The sequence below is a fragment of the Rhinolophus sinicus genome, linkage group LG06 (genome assembly GCF_036562045.2).
Source record: "Rhinolophus sinicus isolate RSC01 linkage group LG06, ASM3656204v1, whole genome shotgun sequence".
NCBI lineage: Eukaryota > Metazoa > Chordata > Mammalia > Chiroptera > Rhinolophidae > Rhinolophus > Rhinolophus sinicus.
In genome coordinates this window covers 30227336-30239894 of record NC_133756.1, presented here as the reverse complement: position 1 = coordinate 30239894, position 12559 = coordinate 30227336, and the positions used below count along the sequence as shown (strand labels likewise).

The 12559-nt window shown below is 34.4% G+C and overlaps 1 protein-coding gene across 12 annotated transcripts in view; it reads left to right on the top strand.

Annotated features, from left to right (window-relative positions):
- DOCK7 (dedicator of cytokinesis 7) overlaps positions 1-12559 on the top strand; it is a 188247-nt gene that overhangs the window by 111659 nt on the left and 64029 nt on the right. For all 12 annotated transcript variants that reach the window (XM_019731259.2, XM_019731324.2, XM_074334827.1 and 9 more), the window contains exons 20-22: positions 1043-1274; positions 3982-4146; positions 6339-6508. In XM_019731259.2, the coding sequence (XP_019586818.2) occupies positions 1043-1274; positions 3982-4146; positions 6339-6508 (567 nt within the window). The remainder of the gene's footprint in view (positions 1-1042; positions 1275-3981; positions 4147-6338; positions 6509-12559) is intronic.

Genomic DNA, 12559 nt, shown 5'->3' with positions numbered 1-12559 from the left:
CACGAGAAAAGTAAATTTGGGAGCATGCTAACGGGGAGCAATTATGGAGCTATAATGAGTTTATTTTTGAGCCTGTTGAGATTGACATGCCTATGCCCTTCAGATGAAGGTGTCCTATAGGCAGTTGTAATTAGTTTGGAGTTTAGGATTGGAGGTACCAGAATAAGTATGATAGTTAAAACTATACTGGAAAGTATGATTTTTCCAGAGAGAAATTGTAGAATGAGAAGAGGCAAGTGTTTAAAATGGAATTCAGGGGTTCTCCAGCTTGAAAAAGGAAGGGGTGATGTGCAGGGGTTCCCAAGCCACCCTAAAAGTGAGTGATTTTTTTAGCGGAACTCACAGGATTCAGCGTGTGGTCATATTCATAGCTATGATTTATTTTAGTGAAATATATAAAGCAAAATCAGCTAAGGAAAAAGAGGTCAAGTCCAGAGGAAACAAGACACAAGCTGCCAATAGTCCTCTCCTAGTAGAGTCACACAGGGTGAGTTCATGTTGTCTACCAGGGAGGCTCACTAGAGACTCGGTGCCCTGTTTTTCTGGAGACTTACCACATACTGTGTTCCCTCGAAAATAAGACCTAGCCGGACCATCAGGTCTAATGCGTCTTTTGGAGCAAAAATTAATATAAGACCTGGTATTATATTATATTATATTATATTATATTATATTACATAAGACCCAGTATTATATTACATTACATTATATTATATGATATAAGACCCGGTCTTATATTAAAATAAGACCGGGTCTTATATTAATTTTTGCTCCAAAAGACGCATTAGAGCTGATGGTCCAGCTAGGTCTTATTTTGGGGGAGACATAGTAACAGTAGATTTCTGGAGTAATCACTAGTATTTGAAGTGGCTACTTTATAATAATAAATTAAAATAGATGTAGTGTTTACTTGGAAACAATATGTATACTTACGTACTTTTTTGTATTATCAGTTAATATGAGATATTTTATTAACGGTCCATAGTTTGAGGAATATACAGAGTTCTAATTGTTTAGTGCTTTTATTTGTTCTTTGTTTTAGGATCCTTATCTTGACAAGTTTTTTGCTCTGGTCAATGCTCTGGATGAACACATGTTCCCAGTCCGAATTGGTGACATGCGAATCATGGAAAATAACTTAGAAAATGAATTGAAGAGCAGTATTTCAGCATTGAATTCATCTCAGTTGGAACCAGTGGTCCGATTTCTTCATCTTCTGCTTGATAAACTGATACTTTTAGTTGTTAGACCTCCTGTCATTGCTGGCCAAATAGGTAATTTACTTATGTTTGGAGAATCATAAAATTTATAATTTGACATTCCTAACTTCAGAACTGGGACCATGCATGATTCCTATTTCCTGTCTGTAAGGACTGTGTTTGATTTTGGAGGGGATTGTTATTTACTTGTTTCTGATGCCAGAAAAGGATAACTTTCTTTTGTTTGTTTTTCATAAAATGTGCCATATGGACTTCTTCTCAAATTATGGAAACATATTAATTTATTCATTCACCAAATTCTTAGTAAGCACTTATTATGTACCCAGACACTGATAGGCACTGTCCAATTACAGTTCCTGATTTTAAGGAACTTACAGACTAGTTAGCAAAAGAGGCAAACATAAATCATGTTGCATTTTACATGACATATAATCTATCTAGTCTACATTTTCACTCACCAGCTGTCCTCTATTTTATATAGCTCTTTTTTCCTTTATTAACTCAAAAGCTATATGTTTTTTCCTTCTGTGTTGTTCTAGGAGAGGTATTCCTGTTTCACACCCTTTTTCCAAGATTTATTCCTCTACTAATGCTAACAGCTTCCACATAATCCTGCAAAGTAGTTGACCTTGTGAGAAATTTCAGCTAATCTGTTATAGAAATTTTGTGTTAAGTGATAGAGGAGTATGCAATGCCTTGGGATTTTTTTAGGGGCCACTGTAGTTGCACCTGGAAATGTTGAGGGAATTAGAAATAATTAATTGTAAATCGGAGGGTTGGTGATTAGAGATGATAGGTGATGGGGGAGTTGGAGTGTTCATGACATTTCAGAGAATTGAAGGGTCTGGTCTTAATTAGGGAGGTAACTTGACCCAGTTCGGCTTTTATAAAGATGACTGTACTGCATGGAAATAGGTTGAAATCTGGAGGAAGGGAGACAAATTAGGAATTGTCTAGAATTTTATACAAAAACTGTGAGGTCCTGATAAGAGACAGGTAACAGTGAGGTGGAGAAGAGAGGGTGGGTTAAGAGCTATTGAAGAGACATTGTAGAGTCCCATTACAGACGTCATAGGAGAAGATTTTAAGGGGAAAAAAAATAAGTGTTCGTCATTGCAGTTTGTATAAGTAAAATAATAACAATAGTAACAAACATTGGCATAGCACTTACTATGTACCAGGCATGGTGCTATGTCCTTTATTTATATTAATGTATGACATCCTCAAAACAACTCTGTATGTGGGCGTTATTAGCGTCACCATTTTCTGAATGAGTAAAGTGATGAACATAATGCTTAAAAAATTTGCCTAAGGATTCAAACCCAAGCAATGACTCCAGAGTCCCACTTTTATCCATTGTACTTAAGAGAAGTGTTCACTAGTGAAATTAACTAGAATAGTGTCAGTCAAATAGTGAAAGTCGAAAACAGATTACAGAGAAAGAAGTAGTGAACAGTAGATGATGAAAGGAATACAAAAAGCATATCCTACTCTTTAAAGATACTTAGTTAGATGAGGAAGCAGGGTTGATTAGGGTATAAGAGTGGAGAGGTTTGAGCATGTTTATCTGCTTTGAGAAACTACTTGCGGGTCGGAGGGGTGAGAAAAATTCCAGATATAGGAGTGTGCAAGAGTTTAATTAATGAAGCAATCCTGTCGGATAACAGTGAAGGTGGATAGATCATTCTTATGCAGGAGACAAACACTGCTTGCTTTGGCAAGGAAATAAAAATTCCTTTGCATTCTGATAAATTTGTGGTAAAAACTTGAGGACTTTCATGCTTTATACATTCCTTCTGAGAAATAAAAAGCAAGATTGCTGAGAAGGAAGTAGGTGGACCTGAATTTTGAAGAGCATACTGATGGTTTGAAATAGCTACTCTGAGGAAAAGGAATTAACAAGAAGCACAAGTAGGATTGCTAAGCCCCTTAGGTTTCTCTGGCTCTAGTCTCTTTCTCTTCTAGTTCAGTGTGTATAGATTAATCTTCCTAAATGACCACTTTATTTGATTATTCTACTTTTAGGAAAACTTAATTGACCTCATTATCTGTTCATAATTTCCTGTCTTGATTAAATAAATCATAAAATCTGAGACTATTGCTCACAATGGCTGTTTGGTTTACCCATTTTTTCAGTGTGCTATCAGATTTCCTAGTTTGTGCAAAATTCTTATTATATACTGATCTGAATGACTGGGTAGGCTTTGCTTAGCTGACATTGAAAATGCTGTACAGTCTTACCTCAACCTCTTTTTCTAGTCCTTTTTCCTTCTAATTCTTTTTACATATTCACTCATTGCAGTCAAGTTGTTTATTTATCTTAAGTTGATATTTTTAACAATCTACTTTTACTGTTAATATTTTTAATTTTTTAAAACAAAAGTAATATGTGCTCATCATATGCTATGTAACTTTTCAGCAAAATCTTTAAAATGAGAAGTTCTCAAAGGTGATACATAAGACAGATTTCTTTTTTCTTAACATGTACTTCGTATGGTTTTACAAAATAACGGGTACCTGTTTGATGGTGTACAATTTTCATGTTAAATTAGTAAAATGAGTTTTTCTTCTAATTTTGTTTACAAAAGTATTTTTGATTCAGCTAATACAAGATATCATTACACTCAACATCAAATATCTTTATACACTTACTGTATATAATCACTATACTTAATGCATATAGAGATGACAATACTTTGATCCTTTTGGAACTTACAGTCTAAAAAAATTAATGCAAAAATATTTTCCTCCTTCTTAAAAGTTAATCTAGGCCAAGCATCTTTTGAAGCCATGGCATCGATTATAAATCGGCTTCACAAAAACTTGGAAGGAAATCATGACCAGCATGGCAGGAACAACCTTCTTGCATCATATATCTATTATGTTTTTCGCCTACCAAATACTTACCCTAATTCACCATCACCAGGTATTTTATTCTTTTTACTATAAAATTGTCTTGCATAGATTGTGTTCATGGCAAAATGAAATAATTTTATAGTCCATAGTGTGATGTGTTTATTCAACAGCAAACATTTATTGAATGCCTGCTAAGTGCTATGGACTATGCTAGGTGCTAGAGTTAAAAGGATACATTTAAAAGCATCATTTCAGGTCACATTTATGTTAAAAGTTACATTTTAAAGCATCATTATTTATACAGCTTCCTTTCATTTGAATTAAAGGGATTTTGGTTGAAATAATTCTTGGAAACGAACCTTGAAAATAATTTCTTCTGTTTCCAGAAACATTTATCATTCCGTGTTAAGATAAGATAAATAGAATGTTGTATTTGTCATGTGGAGTGCTGTTGGACATTAAAGAAGAGTTATGATGGCTCAGTTGTTCCCTGATTGGTAACCCTTTGAAACCTACAATAATGTAAAAGATTATTCTCTAGAAAAGTTCTGATCTCTTCATGGTTAACAAAATAATATAGCCTTTCTGAATATTAATGCTGAAAGTAGTTATCTGCTTTTTATATGACGTTGGTGGTAGTGGAGTTAGTGGTGGTGTTGGGGTAGGGTATGTCTTAGTTTGAATTACTTCAGTTGTTCAGTTATTTAGATATGTGGTGCATACCTTTCAGCCTACTCACTTATTTGTCTGTATGAGTCATCATCACTAGTAATAATGGTAAATGTCCTCCCTTTTCCAGCTATTGGCAACGTTAACATTAATAATGGTGACAAATAATTATGGCATTCATTGTGAAAGCTAGGTGTAATAGTAATATGACTCAGAGTTTTTAAGCTCATTTTATTTTTTTATTTTTATTGTTATCCCCCCCACTCCCCTTGCCCTTTGGCAACCATTAGCTTGTTCTCTATAACTATTAATACAAGTCTGTTTCTGTTTTGTTTATTCATTTGTATTGTTTGTTTTAGATTCCACATATAAGTGAAATCACATGGTATTTGTCTTTCTCTGTCCAACTTATTTCACTTAGCTTAATACCCTCTAGGTTTATCTATGTTGTTGCAGATGGCAAAATTTCATTGTTTTTTATATGGTCAAATAATATTCCTCTGTGTGTGTGTGTGTGTGTGTGTGTGTGTGTGTGTGTGTGTGTGTGTCCCATCTTTATTCATTCTTCTATATATGGTCACTGAGGTTGCTTTCATGTCTTGACTACTGCAAGTAATGCTGCAATGAACATAGGGGTGCATATATCTTTTCTAAGTACTATTTTTGTTTTCTTCGGATAAATACCCAGAGGGGAATTGCCTGCTCGTATAGCAGCTCTGTTTTTAATTTTTTGAGGAATCTCCATAGTGTTTTGCATAGTGGCTGCACTAATTTACAATCTCACCAACAGTGTACGAAGGTTCCCTTTTCTCCACATCCTCGCACTTGTTATTTGTTGACTTATTGATGATAGCCATCTTACACATGTGAGGTTATATTTCATTGTGGTTTTAATTTGCATTTCCCTGATGATTAGCGATGTTGAGCATCTTTTCATATGTCTGTTGGCCAGCTGTATGTCCTCTTTGGAGAAATGTCTATTTTGGTTCTCTGCCCATTTTTTAAATTTTTTTTTTTTGGTGTTATTTGAGTATATATTTTGGATATTAACCCCTTATTAGATGTGTCATTTGCAGATATCTGCTCCCATTTGCTAGATTGTCTTTCTGTTTTGTTGATTGTTTCCTTTGCTGTGCAAAATCTTTTTAGTTCAATGTAATCCCATTTGTTTATTTTTTTCTTTTGTTGCCCTTGTCTGAGGACACATATTCAAAAAAGATATTGATAAGACCATTGTCAAAATGTTTACTGCCTATGTTTTTCTGCTAGGATTTTTATGGTTTCAGATCTTACATTTGTCTTTAATTCACTTTGAGTTTACTTTTGTATATGGTGTAAGAAAGTAGTTTACTTTCATTTTTTTTGCATGTATCTATAATTCATATGGTTATGTCAACTACTGTAATATAGAACTTCTTTGTGTAGCTATCATTAGGTCTTGAGTGTTTTTCTTATTTATAGTGTTTTTCATTTAGAAACAAAAACAATTCGTGATCGTTATGGAATTTTGTAAAATGGCAGAGATTTTTTTCCAGGTCCTTTCCTGACTAATTTTCTTTGTTTAATTATGTGCTATTTTATACACAATTCTAGGTCCTGGGGGTTTGGGAGGATCAGTGCATTATGCCACGATGGCTAGATCTGCTGTGAGACCTGCAAGCCTTAATTTAAATCGTTCTCGGAGCCTTAGTAATAGTAATCCAGATATATCTGGGACTCCCACATCACCAGATGATGAAGTACGGTCAATCATCGGCAATAAGGTAAACTGAAGATATACATCTATAGATTTGGTTTTCATTTATGAACAAATGAGAAATGTCCAATTATTTAAATTTATTCTTAATTTTAAAATGTATTTGAGTTAGTAATAAGCAAAAAATTGTACATTTCTATCCTATGTGTAAATACCAAAGGTTTCTGTTGAATAAGCTTGCTATTACAAACTGGTTTATGCACTTTGCTCAAAAAAATCTGCCAAATCCTAAAACTTGTCCAGGATTACCCATCACATATTACTCACTCTTGTCTGTCTCATACTTCATGTGAAAAATGGTTAGATTGATTTCCTGTAAAATTAAGACACCAGTGTGACTGCGGTGTGGAAGGGACATATTGATTCAAAATATGCGTCCCCCTTCTTCAAAAAATGTCAAGCACAATGGTGAGCCTTGATTGGTAATAGAGCCACATTTTCTATGGAAAACTCTATATATGATGCACCTGGATTAGAAAAATATGATTTATTTAATGATGGTTAATGATTATCCCAGACAACAAGGATCACACCAGCTAGTATAAGAGATACCTGAATTTTATTTAAAGCATTCATCTTTATGACCCAAAGAAATATACTTAAGGAACAAACAGTTATTGTATAAAGTACAAAAATAACCCCGAGTTTAAATAAGCTGGACAAAAGAACAGTAAGACTGAGGCCAAGAAATCACGTCACATTGTGTTTTGACCAAACCATTTCAAATATATTTTTTGCTATTGGAAAGGAGGAAGATATTATTGCTGTGGAATTATAGCCAACTTTTCTTTGGCATTTTAGTCTGGTAATAAGGATATGAGGAAGAATTACTAAATATTTTCTAGGATCTGTGTTTGACCCTTAGCCTGAACTATAATAGAATTTTTTTTTTTTAAGATCATGTTTGGTTTGTTTATTAGGTGAAATACTTGAACATTGACCAAACACATCAGAACTGCTCATATCTATTCATATAGTTACAGAAATTTTACTTTAAGAAACTTCTAAAGAACTTGAAACATTGCTCGTTTTAAAGTAACTTTTAAGTAATTTTTAAAATAATTTCTCACAAATCAAAAATATATTTTATAGTCTTACCATATATTTCCATGTTTAGGAAAAGAACTCAAGTTTTTTATCTTTGTCTTTATTTTTTATCATTTCTCATTGAAATATAGTACTTAGCATTATTTATATACTGTAAAATACAGTTCTTAAATAGAATGAATCTGATTTGTGAATTATAAGAAATTTTCCTGTTAAAGAGCTATAGATAACCATTTTCTTGAAGGTTCTATTTTTTTAAATGTCTCAATTTCTTTAAGGTTTGCACTGTGCCTCATTTAGTATGGTCCTAGAGTTTTCCTTTACATAACGTATTTGATAAATGATAACATCAAGATTTAGAACAAAGGTCTACATATATTGGAATTATTTGCCTTTTTTCAGGTGATTCATAAAATGGGACATACGACAAACTTACTTTTGATGATACATAATGATATATATCAATGTCTAAGAAAGCCATCGTAAGATGAGAATTTGTTTTATGACAGCAGAGCCTTATGAATCAAGTTTTACTTAAATAGTTTTTATGTTTTCTCCTTTTGTTGCAAAATTTTTGCTAGCTACCTTTATTTTGGACTATCATTTAGTCATAATACCTAATAATAGTATATAATTTTATCTCATGGAAAAATTGTAAGGAACCTTGAAGTTTATTTAGAGCTGTTCTTTCTTTATTTCTTTATTTTATTGGCCTAGAAATTTAAGTAACTCTTCTTTAATGATTTTGCCCTTCACCCTTGCCTCAGCCATGCCTCAGTCATAACCTAGCTCTTGTCGTTGCCAGTTAACGTCAACCTTCATAATCTCAATGCCATGCATTTTGTTCTCTAACCATTAGCTCCTGTTTTTCTCTTTAGTACTTCAACTCACAACAATTTCTCCACTTCTCTGCAACCTCCAGTCACTTGATTCTGTGACCTTTATACTGGGCCTTACCCCCTTGATGTTCTTTCTTCTCATTTATCCAGCTTATCATAAGGTCCATTCTATTGTTATAATTATCCCTATTATAATCAAACCTCAATTCCCTTACCTTTCTCTAATTTCATTTTACTTCTTAACCAAACTTGAAATCATATTTGAACCTAATTGACTGCCTGTGCCATGTCAGCACCTGTGCCACTGAAACACCATGATGACTGGTCTCCTGGTCTCTTTTGAAATCAAACACCATAAATCTCGGAGAGCCCTTAATGTTGGCAAGGAATTATATTTATATATATATTTGTTTTCCTTTTACTTTCCCATTCTCCCAGAAAAACGTTTCATGCTGTCTTTTGTTACTCCTAACACCTTCCCACCAATCCTCTTCCTCTCCTCTTCACTTTATCTCCTACTTAACTGAGAAAATTGAAGCCATCAGAAGAAAACTTTGATAGACTTTTACCATCGCAGCGTCTACCTACCTACTACCACATACTTGCTATAGTACTTAATGCTCTGCTATAGTCGAGCTATCCGTTTCCCTGAATCCATTCCCTCTGTTTGTACAAAGCTCCCACCCCTCTCACTTGCTCAAGATCCTCACTGCAGCAGTTCTTTTCATCTCTCTCCTACATCATCTCTTTCTCCCTGTCTATTAAATCATCCCATCCACAAATGGGCATGTTATTATTTCTTCTATTTTAAAAAAATCTCTATAGTATTTCTGCTGTTAGCTTCTTTGTCATTTTTCTGGAACTTTTTGTAAGTAGAATTCTTCAAAAGAGCCTTTTATACTTGCTGTGTCCAGTTCTTTTGCTACCATCCTCTTCACCTTACTTTAATCAAATATTTTGCCCATCTTCCACCCAAAATGCCCTTGTTGGTATTGCCAGTGCTCTCTGTTACTAAATCCAATGTTCACTTCTCAACACTCAGCTTACTTTCCCTTCCAGCAGGTTTGGACAGTTAAATTCTCATTCCTTCTTGGTTTTTTCCTACTTGGCTTCCAGGGTACTGCGCACTTTTAGTTTTCCACTTACTTTACTTGTTACACTTTTTCGGTCTCCTTTGTAGATTATTCTTTTTCTGTCCTCTTAATCTGGAAGTGCCCTCAGGCCTCTATCCTTATTTCTCTTCCCTTCCCTTCTCTTCTTTCTACACATACTTACTTGGTGATCTTATCAAGTCCCATACTTTTAAATACCATTATGTGCTAATGACTCCCAAAATTAAATTTTCAGTACAAATCTCTGGAATTCTAAACTCAGCTGCCTTTTGTAAATTGTTTTGTTTGATTTGCACATGTTAAAGGTAGAGCCACTTCTCACCACCTGTACTACTATATATACTATGTTTTTCCTATACTGCATACCTATGGTGTAGTTTAATTTATAAATCATGCACAGTAAGAGATTAACAATAACTATTAATAAAATAGAACGATTATAAGAGTATACTGTGATAAAAGTTATGTGAACGTGGTCTCTCTTCCTGAAAATATTACACTGTCCTCACCCTTCTTGTGATGATGTGAAATGATACAATGTCTACGTGATGAGATGAAGTGAGGTCGAAGACATAGGCATAGTGAGCTGGTGTTAGGCTACTATAAGGGTAACCTGAACACAAGCACTGAGATACCTCAATAGCTGATCTGAGAACGGAGACAGCTACTGAGTACTAATGTCAGGTAGCGTACAGTGTGGATACCCTGGACAAAGGTATGACTCTCATCCTGCGTGGGGAAGGAGCCGGACAGCGCAAGATTTTATCATGCTACTCGGAATGGCACAACTTAAAACTTATGGATTGTTTATTTCTGAAAATTTCCATTTAATATTTTCGGACCACAGTTGACCATGAGTAAGTAACAAACTGCAGAAAGTGAAACCGCAAACAATGGGAGACGACAGTCATGTCCAGTATATTGAAGATACTCAACAGGCAGTGATCTAATGAATGAGTGTTAGTAAGCACTGAGATCTTAAGAAATTTGGCTTTATGAAAGTTTTAGTTTTACTTCATTCTTTAATATGAAATGCAGAACTCCTAAAATTCAAGAATACTGATATCAACAGGCTTTTACTCCTCTTGTGACTGTACAACCATTATTTGTGAGACTTTCTTCACAATTATTTTCCGGAACTGATCTATTCTTTCATTGTTCCAGCAAAAGTCTTCTAACTCAGTTATGTAAATGGTTACATCAGGTTTGAATTTTATTGTTTACATTGATATATAATTTTTTGCTAATGTATCATCTCCTGTTTTTTTCGTTTTCAAACACTGAGAGCTTGCTATGTGCTAAGCAGGATGATGAGGACTTGTGGATATGAAGCCAAATCTTTGTATTATAACATGAGTGTTCGTGTCAAGTCAAATACAATATGGGCCTTGTTCAAGAAAAGACCCTATCTATAGCTAAGGGACAAAACAATAGTACAGGGATTTGGCAACAAAAACACTGTTACACACATGTCTGCATCTTTGGTTAATCTGTTCTACGTTAGTTGGAGATCAGTAAGCAAAGTTATTACATGAGTAACTACCATTGATGAATTTGCTTAACTAAGGTCTGTTTGATATAATTCTTAGCTTTTTAACACCTGGTTTATGGAAATTATTTCCTTTACAAATAATTGGCCACTGGTTTTTCTCTAATTAAACATTAATTGCTTGATGTAATTATAACTGTACAGAGCCTTAATATTGTGGATATAATATATAATGGAGCAAAGAGATTTATTGTTTATTCTCACATTACAGAGTAACATGTACTTGAGTTTTAAAGGAAATTATTGGGCTGGCCCGGTGGGTCAGGTGGTTGGAGCGCTGTGCTCTTAATGCTGAGGTCGCTGGGCTGCACATTCACAACGGCTCTATGAACAATGGCTCTCCCTGGAGCTGGGCTGCCCTGAGCAAGGCTCATAACACCAGCACGGGCCAGGGAGCTTTGTGCTACACAGCTAGACTGAGAAACAACAGCTTCAACCAGAGTGGGGTGGGGGGACCTAAGGAAATGAGCGGGAAATAAATAAATAAAGGAAATTATTAAGCAAGGTGTTAAAAAGTGAATTGAAGAATTCAGCAAAGTTATTCTTTTTATGGAAATTGGTGGTAGAGAGAACACAATTTGTAATTTATGCTTACGTTTTGTTATTTTTGTGACATGAGTACTGATTATCAAAATTGAAAATGTAGGTAAGAACTTTACACTTAACACAGTGGAGACTTAATTTGGGAGACTGATGAATTTTGTTTTAACTTGTCTGAAAAATATAGTGTGCTGGTTTGCTTTTATTTGAGATAATATAATGTGATTCTGAGAAGGCAGGTATTTTATTTTAAACAAATCTACTGATTATATAATTTTACTAGTATTTGAATATTGTCGAATGTAATTTGCTAGGAAGAATTAAAAAACATGTATGGAAAGTTTTTGTTAAAACTATTTCTTGAGAGTTTCCAATATTTGAAACATTATACTTAGTAATGTACTTCCATAATTTAACTTGATCTTTACAATATGAGGGAGGCATTATCATTATTCCTATTTTATAGCTGAGAAACTGAAAGAGAAATTAGGTAATTTACCTTAGATTTTACAACCAGTAAGCAGTAGAACCTGGATTTGAACTCTCATCTTATACATTTAATGTCAAATGTATGGGTGATTATTGTAACATTTCAACCTGTTTGTATTTTTGAAAAAAATAGGTAAAAAAACAACAGGAAATTATCTTCCTAAAACCTAAGCTCCTGAGAGTTGGCAGGTTGTCTTCCCCCTCTTCACTTGTCCCCTCTCCTCCCCTCCTTTTCCCCCTTTTCCCCTGCTTTCCTCCCCTCCCCATAATACTCTGTTTTAATTGTTCAGAGGCAGGGCCCTGCCTCTAAATTAATGGTTGTTTTTAAGCTTCCCTGGTGATATCGTCTATACAAAGTTAATTAACGTTGTTACTACTCTTTTTACCTATCCTTCTTTACGTGCTTTGTGATTTGCGTTCATGCTTACATCCTCATCTGTTCAGTCAGGTTCTCTTGGGGGTTGTCTTCATAAATCTTACAC